Consider the following 16,008-nt stretch of genomic DNA (forward strand, 5'->3'; position numbering starts at 1 on the left):
TTCCCAGCTGAATCCACACCATGATCCTCTACTTAGTTTCCCTTGCACAGCACTATCTTCAGGACCAATATAATACAAAAGGCCATCTAATAAAAAAGCAGAAGGAAAATTGGTTCCACCCTTATTCCTCATCTCCTTTTACAACATCACTGTCACTTTTCCATTTGTAGTAATCTTGCTTTAATATTTATGTCTCTGCTTCAGACACAGTGAGTTCAATGAGGACAAGTTATGAGTTCTCAGTTTCACTGTGGATGGTTAGATGAGAGCAGGGGTCTCTGGTATTCCTGAGTCCATGGGTCCCATGGGAAGGTCTGTCTGCAGCTGGGGCCCTATGAAGGATCACTCCTTCCCTCTAGAGCAGCTGCAGGGGAGCTCGAGGTGAGGCTTGTGGCTTAGGAGAGTTCAGCTGCTTTTGCAGAGTTCCTGCTGCTCCAAGGGAGTCCAGCACAGCAGCATTTTCTGCTGGGTTCTTCTGGACACAGAAAAAAGCCAGACTGCCCAGCAGACCTGTTGACAGTGTCAGACAGTTCTGGCACATCTTTAAGATCCCTTCCAAGCCAAACCATTCAATGGTTCTAAGATTTTCAAAGACAAAATATGCCTCAAAAAGCTGACAGAAGACTGTACCCCAAATGGGTTTGTTAGCTGTCCCCCAGAAAGCAACCAGACTGCCATGGAGGAATACACTCCCTTTTGAACAATGAGTCAAGGTGGAAAGGTCAGATTTTTATTAGAGCTGAAAAATGCAGAGTTTTTTCCAGGCACCAGAGCCCTTTTGCACATCTTTTCTGTTTTCAAGTTATGAACCAGGGAGTGCTGTGGAGAAGCTGTGGCTCTGGTATGGGACACTGGAGAGATGAAGGCAGCAGACAAGAAGAGCCTTACACAGCTTGAGAGCATGGCATCAGTGCTTCCAGCTCAGAAATGGGCCCTATTTTGGGTCTGTATGAGCATGGTGCAAAAGTCAGCTCTGAGCAAAGGGACTGGAACAGATGGGCTCAGAGAAAAGCAGTTGCCTCATAAGCAAAGAGCCAAGCCATGATTAAATAACAAACCTGACACAGAGATGGCAATGGACCCGTTTCTCCTTACACATAATCTGATCTGTTAACCACAGGATCCTCATTAACCAAGCTGTCCCTATTAGAATAATAATCTAATTCTACCCACAGAAGAAATGAGACTCTCTTAAGGATGCTTCTGATCTCACTGTCTTCTACATGGGGATTTGCATCTAATTCCTGTTAAAAGTGCTCAGAAATAGTTTGTGTTAACCATAAACCCTTCAATATATTTAATTCTTGGTTATATGTGACTCAATAAAGTATTAGAAATCCTAAAGTAAAAACACTTTTAAAAACAAATAGAGCAAGCAAGTAGAATCTTGTCACAAACATCATCATTTTCCTTATTTCAACAAGTTCAGTGACCTCATTAAGACCTTTGATATTTGAATTATTTTCTTCTGTTTTTTAGTCAAACTGGATAAGAACTGCATTCAAAGACTCTAGTAGAAAAATAAAAAGAGCTTTTGAGATGTGAAATACACAAGTAGAAGAGTAAAGACTTTCAATTGGTCCCTTAGAGAGATTAAAGTCAACTCCCCATGACTGTATCTTCCACCACCATGATTTTAATTCAAAAATTCACTTAAATAAAAGAGAGTCCATGTTTGAATTTTTGGTGACCAAACCACCATGCTATTTCTGTTTCCTAAAACTCGGTGGCATGTGAGAAAGAAGAACCCCAAATCAAATTTGATCTCAAAAGAAACTTATCATTTGCCAGCCAGGCAAACTGAAACTTCTTTGTTAGGCTGGCAAACTTCACTGAAAAGATTGAAGCTATCAGTGTATGCATTTATGAGCAGCTCTTCAGTCACAGATTATTGTTTAAATATGAGGGAAGGAAAGCAGATCTTTGTGTAAAAATCAACACTACTTTCCAGCTTCCATTATCATTAGAGCAGCACTGCAGGGAAATGATGGAAGGGAGCACTGTTCTGCGCCTTTGGTACATTTGAAAGAAAAGCACGGATTTCTCTTGGTAGCACATCAGCCTGATTTGCAGTTGCTCAAATATGTGGGACAGATCTGCTGTCAGCTAAACACAGGAGTGGAACAAAGGGGGAGTGTAGGATCTGTTTGGCTTTCCCCTGCTGCAGAATCTGTGGGAACGCGCTGCCGTTGGGATGTGCTGGAGACGCGCTCTGGCACCCACGCCACAGAGCAGAGCTGTGAGGACAAACACTGAGCCGAGCTGAGCCTGATTGCAGCAGACACCAGAGCTCCTTCCCTGGAACCCCACCAGCCCTGCCAGCCTGATGTCAGGTTCTCCATCGCCATGCGAGGGTCGCCTCCAGGCAGGGCATGCTGAGAATGAATTATGCATGCATATCCTCCCTCCTCTTTCCCACATGTGCACAAGCACACTCCAAGTGAGCAAAGGGAAGCATGTGGGAGCTGCTTCTCAACACCACTGCTGTCAATGAGAATGTTCTGCTGCGAGTGAGGGTGTTGGTTCTGTGTCCCAGGAGGTTTGGACACGTGAAGATGATATTGGGGCTGCAGGCCTTGCAGGGCTCATCTTTAATAGCTTGCAGAGGATAACTGGCATAACTGAGATCACTATTTTATTACCCTCGAAGTCTGGCCACACGAACCTTGCAATTTTTTAAAGGCACTTTCTCATTGTCGTGTTTCAATGTAAAAGGCACTTACTCATTGTGCTGGGTTGAGTGGTTTCAAAGATTTCTTACTTTGGAATCTAAATTTTCTCTATTGTTTTATTTGTGTTATGCAGAATGATTTGGTCACATGTGAAGCTCAGCATCGTAGGAATAGCTTTCCTGGAGAAGATGCAGTGTCTTTCCTCCTAGATGCCATGGCATTCTCCAGGGTCAGGAAGGCCTCTGAGATCTCTGAGATCTCTGAGACAGCCATCTCGGCTGCCTGTCCCCTTTTGCAAGTGGAAACGTGAGTCATTTGTGAGGAACATCTGGGGATATTTCATTTAATCAGATTTTTTACTGCTCTTGTGGCTTTGGGTATTAGCAATGCCTCTGTTACTTCTGTTCTCTGACAGAAGCACATGCAGCAGCTGAATCTCCTAAGAGTCAACTAAGCCATATTATTGGCTCCCTCCAGGGGTAGCTGGGTGAAACTTAATAGTCCATGAGATACAACAAGTCAGTAGAAATGATCTAATGTCCCTTTCTAGTCTTAAACTCAGTGAAATGGTGAAAATTCTGCTTCTAAAGGAGATGGCAGATGAGCAGTTGCCAGGATCTCCTACCAGGCTTCCTCCCCAACTGTGTCCCTGGAGAGCAGTTCCCTTTTTGCAGTCTTGTTTGCAGACTCTCAGCAGAATACACAGTTTTCACTGCTGGAGACCAAATCCTCATTTCCATCCTTCTGTGCAGCCCATTTGCCCTTCTTCCTGCCTCAAATCCTCTTTCAGCCCCTCTTTGTGGTGATGGTTTCTGAGAGAAACTTTTTGGGTTATCTTCCTTCACCAAAACCTAAAAGAAATATCTGTTTTATCTGACATCTGCCTTTCACCCTAGACAACATGGATCAGGCCAAACACCCCCTTGTAAAATACCTCTGACTTTCCTAATGCAAAAATCAATCTTGTTCATCTACTCACTCTGGTTAAGAGCTGCAGCCATAAAAAAAAAATCTACCATGAATTTTTACAGACTCAAAACACCTCTTTTGCTTTCCTCTCCCACAGAGAAAATGTGCAATTTAAAGTTGTGAGTGTTGATGTATTTACTGATGTATTTTTCCCTTTCTTGGAAGCATCTGCAAAGGTGGCCAGAGCTGCCTCTGTTCAGCTCCCAAATAAGTGTCCTCTCCTGTGTGTGCTTTTGGTAAAATCAGTGTTTCTCTCTGATGTACATTCTTTACCTTGAATATTTCCATATGAAAAGGGAGTTTTTGAGAGACACTGCAAGGACTAGAAATCCTGGAGCCTGTGGATTCCAAGTGACTGAATCACAGATGCCTTTTTCCTCATCTGAATTCAAGGACACTCAGCTCCCTGATGGCTACCATTCCACAGGGGGAGAGGGGCAGCCTCCCCTGCTTGTTCTACCACATCAGTCACTCGAACTAATTTACAACCTATTTTGACTTTTGCTGTAAGTTAGAAAAGTTTCTAGAGCAGTCAGATGAGCTCTCTGCAGAGGTGAGAGAGCAGCTGGATATCACTGGATTGTCTCTTCAGCGTAACCAGGTGACAATCTCGATAATGCCTCTGCTTTTACCTGATTTTCCTTGTTGAGCAGCACAAGAAATCCTGTGCCTGGAGAAGGAGGGATATGGGGTGTCCCTGGGGCCTGATGCAGCACACACCGGGAATGCCTCAGCCCCAAATCCCAAACTGATCAATTAAACAAGACTGATCAGGGAGAACACAGTAGCAGTTGCCACGGTTATCAATCATTATGGACTACGTTTTCTGAGGGCTACTGTAGAGGGAAATTCTTCTGTAATAAATTAGAAATTCAGTGTAGGATACAAGCTCAGGTACAGCCCAGAACTGATGTTCTCTGTCCTTTCCCACCCTGCAGCCCAGAGCCCATGAACAGCACATACAAACAGCCACAGATGTCTGCATTTGCATCCAAGCAAACCCTCCTCACTTGTGCTCACATCCTGGGATAGGCAAACATTTATGCTGTTGGATTTCACCCAGATTCCTGCCTGCAGGAAGGAGCTTGAGGTGGAACTGTCCAAATTCAGCTGCTGGAGCTGGTCTCCAGGCTGACTGCAGCTCTCTTCTGCAGGAAAAGCTGGGCTGGGGCCAGCCAGCTGCTCACAGAGAGGCAGCACAAGGAAAGGGTGATGCTGTCACCAGCCAATTGGCCAGAAGAGTTCAACTTCTTGGACCTTGCATTCCAGCACAATCTTCATCCCTTTTATGTTTCTTAATCTTTTTAGAAATCCATCAGTCAGAGGCTAGTGACTGCTCATCTCTACAAAAACAAAGAGAGCTTAAAATATTTGCTTCCTCTACTTAAGGTTTACAATTCTTAGTAGTAGATTATTAGGAAGTTGCAGAGCAATCAAATGAGAACAGAATAATTAACAAATTTGCTTCATAAAATGATTAAAGGAAATGTAAAGAAGTTCCAGCAATCTCTTAGTGTATTAAATAACAAGCAAGTAATTTCTTTTTAGCTTTGCTGTGTAAATTCATTTGGAGCATCTGTAATTTAAAATAGCCCTGAGATTTACATAATTTTGCAGCCATTGCTTTTACATTATGCCAAGTTCAGTCCCAGAAAGGTGGCTGCAGCTCTCACTCTTCATTTTTCCAGATTAAGTGACACAAGAGTTTTTTCATTTTTCTTTGGGAGATAATTTTTGGCAAGCCTTTTTTTTGTTTTTTTTTTTTTTTTTCAAATTATCTGCCTTGTCCATGGCCCCTCTTATCCTGAAAGTACAAAGCAAGTGAGGGTTCTTTCCAAACTTACTAATGATAAAGAGTGTTCACATTCCCAGTTGTCTTGGGTACAATCTGTTTCAAATGCTGGCACTGATGATGTCTCAGAACAGTGTAGGAGGGATGCCTGAGCGTGACTGAGCCACAGAGTTGAAGAAAAAAATAAAATATGTAAAATGATAGATTCCTTTTGAATAGAAAAGAAATCCAAGCAAGCTATGCCTTGCCTAAAAGAAAATAAACCAAGCCAGCTAAGTTTATTGTCTGGTTTATTAATCGTACTGGATTGTTCAGCTGTCCCGAAAATGTCTCTTTAATCATTCAGTGAGGCTGAATCCTGGGTCCCTGGAGATCACGTTCTGATCTCTCACATATGGTATCTCACAGCGTCCATTAGACCCACTGCTCCAGTCACATGGAAACGATGCTCTGACTATTTCCATCTGTATCTGCTGCTTTTCTTCCTGAATGTGTCAGTCTCATGAAGAGGGCAGTGACTCCAGCTGATACAGACACAATTGCTGATTGCAAAGAGAGGCACTGCTGTGAAAATAAAGAGAAGAGGGGGGTTATTTCCGTCTCAGTTTGGGCTTTCTGAGGTGTCCCTGCCCTGCAGAAAGGCAAATTCCCTTGTGGGAGGAAAATGCTGAGATCACAGGTGCTAATCAGTGAAAAGAGGATGAGCGACCCTGTGAACAAACTGCGGGACTGGGATGCCCAAAAACTGGGCTCAGATCCAAGACAAAGGAAAAAATTTCTTCAGTCTTATGAGATTCCATTCTTGGCTCTCAGCACCACCACAAAGCCTGGCTGCTTTGTTTCAGGGGTGAGGAGGGAGCAGGAACTAGCTTTGCACAGTGGGAAGCAGGATTTCTTGCTCTTCCCTCTGAATGTTTGGTGCTGGCAGTAGCGAAGTGAGGAACAAGACAGTCTTTTCCAGGATGGCTGTAAGCCAGCCAGAATAGACTTTGGGTCCCTGCTGGAGGCACAGAGCTCTCATGGAGCCCAGCTAAGGATGCAAGAAGCTCGTGTTCAGGAGCTTTTCTCCAGCCTCACATGCAGAAGGTTCAGTACTGTCAGTTAGCAGAAATCAGGTCAGGGGATTCCCGAGCAGCGCAGAGCACTTGCCAGGGGACCCCAGAATGTCACATCCAGCTCCTCAGCCTGCACTCGTGTGGCAGAGTGGGCAAGTGAGGTGTGAAGTGTCGAGTCAGTATAAATGTCACAGCCAAAGGTCTTCAGAGTGACAAGAGGAGAAAACACTAGTGCCAAGAGTTCTGACACAGGAAAAGTGCTGTCACTGCCAACCACCTCCAGCTTGGAGATTTATTGATGGTAACTTGGGATGTGCCATAAACAGGGGTGATATTGAATGAATCTGACTGTCTCAGGGGCTAAGTTTTACAACACAAAGTGTGAACTCTCTCTGTCTCGCTGAGATCCTCAGGCGTTTTCCCAGCAGCTCCCATGATCTCATTAAGTGCTCTCCAGAGAAGAGCTCCAACCTGAGGGAGCCCTCCCTGCACAGCACAGGGGCTGAGGACAGACAGACGCCTGCCAGGAGGACAGACTGACAGGAGGGGCTGAGCACAGTCAGAGCCCTGCTGGTGGAGACCTCCCAGGACACTGCTGATACCTCACTGGGCTCACAGCCCTGTCTCCACGGCTCTGTGAGGAAACCAGAAATTGCCAAAAAGTTGTGTTCCCAAGCACAACACATTCCCAGTGTCAGAGGCTCTGACTCAGAGCCAGCAGCTCACGGCCCAGGACAGATCCCCCTGGAGCTGTGCTGTGGCTGCGTTGAACCTTGGTGAACCTTTGCTGAGATGCCCTGTCAGAGTGGTTTCCTCAGCTGCTGAGGTCAAACCCATGGTTTCCCTCTGGAGTTGTTGGCCACACAGGGCTGTGCTGCTGTGCAAAGGCTTTCCTTCTGCTCCATGAATGCTGCAGTAGCCTCTTTCTGCCGGGGGTTTTCCAGGCTCAGATAACTCATTTTACCCCAGGAGCAGCAAAATCTTCAGCAGAGCCCTGAGGAACACTGATTTCATTCTTTTGAGTAATTTCTTCCTATCAAAAGTAAAGCAGGTCTGTGGAGACCAAGGGCAGGGCACTTCATGGTCACAAGCCCTGATCTTCCCAGGTTGCCCTCACCAACCCGCCCACCTGGGGGAAAATTATCTAGTCCAGAGAGACCCTGCAGTTTATCTCAGGGAAAGGGTTTTTTTTGGTGACATTGCTGGAAGCCTCCTTGATTTTCAGCCCTCCTGACTCTCCCCTCTTCTCCTGCAGTCTGCTCACAGTTCTCCAAGGGTGTCTATGCCATCTTCGGGTTTTATGAGAGGAGGACTGTCAACATGCTCACGTCTTTCTGCGGGGCCCTCCACGTCTGCTTCATAACGCCGAGCTTCCCCGTGGAAACCTCCAACCAGTTCGTCCTGCAGCTCCGCCCCGAGCTGCAGGATGCCCTCATCAGCGTCATCGAGCACTACAGCTGGCAGAAGTTCGTGTACATTTACGACGCTGACCGGGGTAAGTCGCAGCTCTGTGGGAGGCGTTACCAGGCAGTTGAAGACTGTGGTTTAGAAGAGTCTTTACCTGCAAAAGTTGTGGGTTTGGGTTAGCCCATGCTTTCCCTGTTTGTTTTTCTTCTAAATATTCCTTTCTGCTGAAGGTAAGCATTTGTCGGAAATCAGGCGACCCCCGACTCAGGGAAGAAATGATGTCTGGCTCCAGATCAGAAGGCTGACAGATAGCTTTATTAAAACTATACTATTACATTAATATACCATTTAAAGAGATACTTACTATCATACTCACTATCTATCAACTAATTCACAAACTCATGACTCTGTGCTGAGAGTCTGAGACATAGCTGGATCCAATTGGCCATTGAACCCAAGCAACCTTCACCAGAATCAAACCCAGCAATCACTTCAGGTGAACAATCTCCATACCACATTCCACATGGAAAAAACAAAGGAGAAGAATAAAGATTGTTTTCTCTTCTTCTCTCTGTGATTCTCCTGAGAGACAGAATTATGTCTCTCAAGCCAGAGAATGTGAATGTCACAAGCATTGATCTAAAAGAAGCATCAGCCTGACCTGATATGTGTGTGTGTGTTGTGTGTGTGTGTGTGTGTGTTCATGGGGTCAGATCCGAGCCCCATCAACACGAGGGAAATACTTGATGTGCAAATGGTTTGGAATTCAAAATGGGGAAGATGTTTCTTTTCATTTGGTCCCATACTGGACCGGTCTGTCAAACTCAAGGACACTGAGTCCAGAGCTTAGAAGCATGAATGGACACTTGCTCAGATCTCACCTAAGCCCAAAGGCAGGTGTGAAATGTGTGTTTCTGGCAGAGAGCTTGGAAAACTCCAAATTACCCATGTTGCTGAATGTCAGTTTTCTATGTAAAAGAGCAAAAAACTGTGTGGGATAGTGGAAGATGTTATCTAACTTTCTAAACCACAAATAGGGCTAGAGAGCTCATTGCTCCATGATTCAGTTTTCCCAGCCCTCAGGTGCCTTTAAAGCTCCAGGCTTGGAGGCTGCAGGAAAGCAGATTTGTGAAGGGCAGGGCAGAGGTAAGGTGATTCACATCTCTGTCCTGGAAGTTATAATTATCCTCTGAAGGGACAGGATGGGCTTTAGAGACAAGGAGAAGGTATGAAAGCATCCCACCTGCTTTGTTGTCATGAGGCATGGGCACACAGAATATTCCAAATGCACAGGGTTATTTAGGGTTGTCCAGCACGATTCCAGAGAATTGCTATGTGCATCTCCTCTAGAAATCTGTGCATGTAATTTAAGCAACATAATTCTAAAAGTAATGGTCTCCTGATGAGATGCTGCTGAGAAAAGAGCATGCTGAGTGTGACAGTGTGCTGTGATTGATGAGGGTGTCCCTGACCCTAGGAGCACACAGCCTAAGCAGATCAAAGATGAGAAGGAAACTATGGCTGAGAGAAATCAAATTATTTGGGTAGTGACAGACAGGACGATGGGGATTAGAGTTCTTATCTGTATCCCACAGCAGGGACTGGTCAACGAGACTGATCTGCTATTACAAAGGAAAATCAGACCTGGAATCATCTGTGCTAGGCCAGAAAAAGCAGGAGTCATTAATTCTAGCCCAGATTGGTTTGGGTCAGATCTAGACTATTAGCTGCTCTCTGTAGCTCTGCTGCACTCTCATGACTCTTGTCTCCAGCCTGACTTGAGGCAGCTACACAGGCTGCCAGGAGGATGGAAAGATGCCATTGCACAACTAAAACCTGGCTCTCCCCCTTCTCTCCCCACCCTAGGGTTGTCAGTCCTGCAGAAAGTGCTGGACACTGCAGCTGAGAAGAACTGGCAGGTGACAGCTGTCAACATCCTGACAACAACAGAGGAGGGCTACCGACTGCTCTTCCAGGAGCTGGAGAAGAAGAAGGAAAGGCTGGTGGTGGTGGACTGCGAGACTGAGAGGCTGAACATCATCCTTAACAAGGTTGTGCTGGTGTGGGCCTTCTGGGAGGGGTCTTCACACAGGGTGGGAAGGGTTGTTTCTCCCTGGAGAAGTTCTCCCCATTCTTGCCTGATCCTTGTCTCCTTGTGGCTCTCACTGGAATTGGGGTGTGTGCCTTGCAAGCTGCTGGGCTTGCAGGAATTTCTCTGTTGTCTCACTGGGGAAACAGTAAAGCTGCAGGAATAGTACAAGCTTTCATGAATTCACACTGAGTGAGCTCCACTGCTCCATGCTCCCTCCTTGTTTGACTCCTTTGCTGAGCCCTTTACACCCCCTTGCTCCCAAATGAGTTTGCTTTGTACTAATCCCTCCAAGAAGCGTGCACAAGTTGTGGCACCTCCTGATTCTGTGGGGTCTTTCTTTGGAGTTAAGGTGGAGGTGTGAATTGGCACTGCCAGATTCCTGGTCCTCCAGCCTCCATCTGCTGCACCAAATTCTCAAACCTGTGCCAGCAGGACAGCAGGATTATGGTACCTCTGTCCTGAATGTGGATTTCGGTGGACAGGAGACAAATACAAGCCCAGGGGTGGGTTGGGCCCACAATTCAGCTCCAGCCACAAGATCTTTCCCTCTAACACCTACAACCAAGTCCTTCCCCACCATTGGAAGGGTTTGGAAAGGGCAATTTCCACTGCTTTACTCCTTGTGATCAGCTCACTCTCACCTCATGCTTCACACATCTCCCTGTCTAAGGTACCTGTCAGCTCTGTCTCACACTTCAGCTACTTCCCATCTGGGACAGGGACTGACATTTCACCAGATGCACAGCTCAGGGATGAGCACAATCCATCCTCGCTGGATGTCTCTGGGTGCTCCTCTGTTATGTGGAATAACAAAGCAGAGAGCAGGTTGTAACCTCAAAGCAAAGGTCACATTCATGAAAGACAAAACAGGTTATTCCAGAGGGTAAAATCTTCTCTCTGGCTATGGAACAGCTGCAATTGAACAACATTTTGGACAAGATCTAGGCAGTGAATTTGGCTTTTCTTTAGAGTATATCAAATTTCTAGAATTAATAGTGTTGGGTTTTTAAGCCTGGCTTGTCTAAAAGAATGTTAAACTGTATAGTAAAGTATTATCTAGTCTTCTTGATCTGAGCAGGAAAATAAGGCTTTCTTTCAATTTCTTTCACATAACTGGAGCAAATGTTAAGCCTAGATATAGGAAAAGCTATTTGTAAGAGCACTAAAAATCCAGATACTGTGATTATTTGTTTTGCAATGCTATAAAAAATATCAGTTCCCAGGGAGAAGAGGTACAAAGCTGTGTTTTACTACAAAAATTACAGAGCAATTCCAGCAGACATCTGTGCCTGAGAGGTAACACTCCAGTGAAGGATAGAGCTATGAACAACTTCTTCAGATGTGTGTAGTCCATTTTCATCCTTTTTAACATTCTTGTTCCAAGTCCACCAGGATTTCTGAGAGCAGAGGTGGTTGTCCCAGTGTGAGAAAGTAATGCCAGATTTTTCAGAGAATACAGATGACTGGAGGGATTCAAAGATAGTGTTCAGCTCATTATCATGTGCAATTCAGCTGGGACTGTAACTTGGGCTCTAACGTGGGCTGGTGTCTCAGCTCACCACACCAGCAGCCTCTGTGGGAATGTCTCTGTGCTGTTCGCCCTGTCCCTCTGACTGTCTGAGGTATTCCAAGAGCTGCCTTAGCCTCATGGGGACATTTCAGTGCATTTATCTTCTTCCCTGACAAGCCTGTCTCTGTCTCTCAGCATCAGTGGATTTGTGATTTGTGAGCAGAAGAGCTGGGGGTGACTGTCCAGCACCTCTGCCTCTCACACCCACACCGCTGCTTTTCATTTTCCCTCCATACACAAAACACAAACAACCCCAGTGACTCCAGCAAGGCAGCCCTCAGCTGTGGAGGAGCCAGTGCTCTGTGTGTTAAAAATGGCCTGATTTCTCTCTGGGAGATTTCTCTGTGTCGTGTCTCAAGGGTTTGATTTATCTTTGCTGAGGTACCTGTCATTTGTGAGCCAGGCCTTGGATCAGGGCAGGTCGCCGTGGGGTTGTGCTGTGTATCCTTAATGGGATAAGTGCTTGGTGGCTTGTGTTCCATCAAAGCCCTCTATTGTTTCTTCCTTGTCTCTCATTAAAATGAGTGACTGGAATTTCTCCTCTGCCAGTGTTTCACTCTGAGAGGATTTCTCTCTAATAGATGTCAAACTCGCCCATTAAGAAGTGGGTAATGAAACCTAGGTGGCCCAAGTGAGCAATCAGCATGCAGCCCAGCACAGCCTCTCACCACAGTCAGGAGGAGTGATAAATGCTATTATAACCTCAGCTTGCTACTGCTGTCCGGACACATTAGGACTGAGCAAGCATTTTAAAATAAATTAAGATCACAAATAACTGTGTAAAACACAGGAAACGAGCTTCATAATTCAGGTGGATGGGCTGTAAGATTAACAGCTCGGGGAGAGCTGGATGGCAGCCCTCTCTGGTTCATTGGCTCTGACACCTCATAAAATAACAAAGGAGAGTTGGGGCTGAAGGAGCCAATGCCAGCTATTGGTGATGCTGGAGAAAAGGGGAATTGGATCATAATTCTTAGACATCCCAGTGCACCAGAGATTCTCCTTCCTCCTGCAAGGTCTGGGACTTACTGCAAAGGTCAGACTCAGCTGATGAATGGAAAGGGACAAGTTTGGTCTGGTTTTGCTTCTTAGATCAGGCAGTGGAAGACACTCAGAAAACCACCCATCATGAGGTGTAGGTAGCTTCAGGTAGACAGGATTTTTCTGAGAGCTCCAGACACCTCAGCAGAAGCTCACTGAGGGATCCTGTGTAGGGAAGCTGGTGGAGCTGGTATTAGCTGTGTAAGGAACTGCTTCTAAATGAAGCTTTCATTGGCGTTAATTGCCACCCCCACGTTAATGCTGAGAACCAGATGAGTTTTATTATGCATACAACAGCACTTCATCAGAGAAGGGCTAAGGCAGACGAACCAGTTGCACAGAGCAAGTGTCAGCTCATTTATAATCCATTTGGAAATCCCTAAATGACTGTTCAGGATAATCTGGGACTGCTGTCCAATGGGGAGGATCAGTCTCTGCCCTCATCTGACTCTTCTCAAGTACCTGCTGCCAGCCTGGTACCAAAGAGAAGTCCTGGGTAGACTGATTTCTGGTGGAATCTGACACAGCAGTGGTTTTATGATCATTCTGGCTGTGAGGATCTTTCTGTCCTCACTGCAGTTTGTGCAGATTTTGCCTGTGCCTATTGGCAGTGCAGGCAGCAATTCAGAATCAATTAATATGACAATGGAAATAAGAGGTAGTGTTGCCAGCCAAGAAACCTAATGGAAACAGCACAGTTCTCTCAGAAACTGGCAAATCTTGTCTTTGTACAGGCTTTGATGGCATGTTAGTTTGGGCCTTTTTTTCCACTTTATTCTTTCTGTTTGTAGAGTGGCTCAAATGCAGATGGTATCTGACTCTAGTAAACTAGTAAGAATTTAACAGTGCTGCTGGAAATCAATCAAGATGAATTTCAATGGGAAAAAGGAATCAGCAAGAATAATACAGACCTTTAGATGTATTTTTATGTACTCTTTTTAAATCAAGGGAGAAAAGACATGGGCCATCTGATCAGTACCTCTATTCCCCCCAGTCACAGGAAAATCTGCAACAGGTGGAAAAGGAAAAAGCTAACATAGAAAATCTCAGTTGTTACAGATTGTTAAGCAATTGTGTTGATGAAAGAAAATAAAATCCTGAACCTGCAGTGTCAGGGACAAAGAAATAAGTGGCAAAGCACATATACTGGGACACCATGCATATGAATCTATAAATTATATCAATGAAGATGCAGGGGAATCTTTCTTCTGTGCCTTGCCCAAACAGCTTCATTCAGGAGATGTAATTTGAAACTACACTGGTGCACAAAAATTTACCCATAACCTAAACTTCCAGCCAGCTCTCCCAGGCAGGTGTTTGCAGCAGGGGCTGTAGCATGGAGGATGTGCAGGATTTCTCTCTAGTCTTGCCTAGTGTTTCAGTTGCATTCATAGGACACACGGACTCCAACTCCCCATTTGTTCCTTTGGTGTCTGATATACAAATCTTTTTTTTTCCTCCCCTAGCCTGTAGGAAACAGGTTGGTTTGGTTGTTTTCTCTCCCTGCCTGTTCTTGGGGATCTTGTCCTGTCTAGTTTCAGATTTGCTGCTCAGGTACCATGTGTGAAAGCTCTGGCCATCCTTTAATAAGATTGGGAGCTTTTCTTTTGCTATGTCTTCCTGCTCATGGCTGAATAGTCTCAGCAAGGAAAAATTAGAGTGAGTTGATCTCTGTGAATTATCCTTGCTTTTTATCTTGCAGATCATCTCGCTTGAAAAAAACGGGAATGGGTACCACTACATTCTGGCAAATATGGTGAGTTACCCTAATTGGTGGGGTTTTTTTCTATCTCACTGTTTTATAAAGCACTGTATTTATAATTACTGAGCTGTACACTCTTTTTCTCATCCACCTTCTAGGTAAAATAATATACCAAAGTCTTTTGCTGTGCTCTTCTTGTGGAGTTTTCTCTCTTGAGCCAGCAAGATTATCTGCAGGGTATCTCCAAGTGTTCTGGGCTTTTGTAATGGTTTGACCTTGGCTGGATGACAGATGCAGACCAAAGTAATTTTATCACTCCCCCCTTGGTGCTAAATGAAATCTGACTGTCATGGCTCTAAGGAAAGAATTGAATGCAAAGATTTCTTTAAGGGAAGGATTCTGCCTTTAATGCAGGGAGGTGCTGCCTGAGGACAGAGTAGCACTGGGCAGTGGCAGGACCATCTTTCTGGAGGATGGAAAATTTCTTTGCCTAGCGAGATTAGGAGAGAGGCAAGACAGAGAAATTGAGGTTTTCCACAGCAGAGCTCCTACCCTCTCCTCCCTGAATGTGTCCATCCATCCAGGAGGATGCACAGCAGACTGCTGCTGGCAGTCTGGGGCTGAGGCTGCTCCCCTGGGACTCCTGTGTCCCCATGGGGTGAGCCATCTGCAGGCTCTGGACCTGTTCTTTCAGCACAGAGCTGCATCTGGGAGGCAGCACGTCAGCCCTGGGGTAATTAAACTTTAAACTATCAATTAGTCAAGCATTTGCTGCCCTTCTCCTTTTCTCGGTCCCAAGATAACTCTGTAATTTACCAGGCAAAAATGGCCACATCATTACCCTGCAGTGCCCTGTACTGACCCTGCACCCTGTGCTGGCTGCCTACCGTGTAATTACAGAGATTAAAATGTTACCTTGTGCAGGGGAAGACATGCAAAACTACAGAGCAGCCAATAACTTCAGTTGCTAATTTAAAAAAAAATATATTATTTGCCATAACCCAGGTCCTGGATATTTATGAAAGTCCCATCATTAAAGTTAAGCAGGAAAGTGAGCTGGAGTCACTGGAGTGAGCATGTCTGTGCAATTTTAAGTACACCCACACAGAAGGTGAATGACAATATCACCTCTTCCCTCTGCACAGTTTCATAAGGATAAATGCATGAAAGGCATGGGGTGAACTGAACTTACCCTCAGGTGTAGGAGATTTGAAGGACATTTCCCTCTGTGTTAGGATACCACTCTCTTCCACCTTTACCCAGACAAAGTACACTTGTCCCATCTTTAATATGTTCTCTCAGCCTCACAATTGCTAAGAGGACAGACCTGGCTGGAAGAGGTTGCATACTCAGCCAACAGGGTTTATAAATAATTAACTTGGAGCAAAAGGCTTTTCATTTCTCCAGCCCCTCTGCAGGGACATTCTGCCTCCCACTACAGTGCAGTGGAGGGGGCCTTGAGCCCCACAGTGTCTGACAGGACCACCAGAATTTACTGCTGTGCTTCCCAAGCAGTTTGGATTCTGGGGAGAAGGAGCAGATTGAAAGGAATTCAAGCTTTACCTTTGGTTTTCCCTGCTCCTTAAAACCCAGCATCACACAAGAGCCACAAGAGCCAACAAGAGTCAGAGCAGAGAATACTTTAAAAAAAAAAGGAAAAAAGAGTAGAGGATAATCAGACAACATGAGAAAACTATTTCTAAAAAAA

At 45.3% G+C, this 16,008-nt stretch overlaps 1 protein-coding gene across 3 annotated transcripts in view; it reads left to right on the forward strand.

The window, feature by feature from the left end:
* The window catches only part of GRIA1 (glutamate ionotropic receptor AMPA type subunit 1), a 124,269-nt gene that overhangs the window by 49,922 nt on the left and 58,339 nt on the right, over positions 1-16,008 (forward strand). For all 3 annotated transcript variants that reach the window (XR_014958328.1, XM_021552138.4, XM_021552137.4), the window contains exons 3-5: positions 7,744-7,983; positions 9,762-9,946; positions 14,301-14,354. Coding sequence is in view for 2 of the 3 variants with exons in the window: in XM_021552138.4 (XP_021407813.1) it covers positions 7,744-7,983; positions 9,762-9,946; positions 14,301-14,354 (479 nt within the window). In the remaining variant the exon portion in view is untranslated. The remainder of the gene's footprint in view (positions 1-7,743; positions 7,984-9,761; positions 9,947-14,300; positions 14,355-16,008) is intronic.

This window comes from Lonchura striata, chromosome 13 (assembly GCF_050655825.1).
Source record: "Lonchura striata isolate lonStrDom1 chromosome 13, ASM5065582v1, whole genome shotgun sequence".
Classification (NCBI taxonomy): domain Eukaryota; kingdom Metazoa; phylum Chordata; class Aves; order Passeriformes; family Estrildidae; genus Lonchura; species Lonchura striata.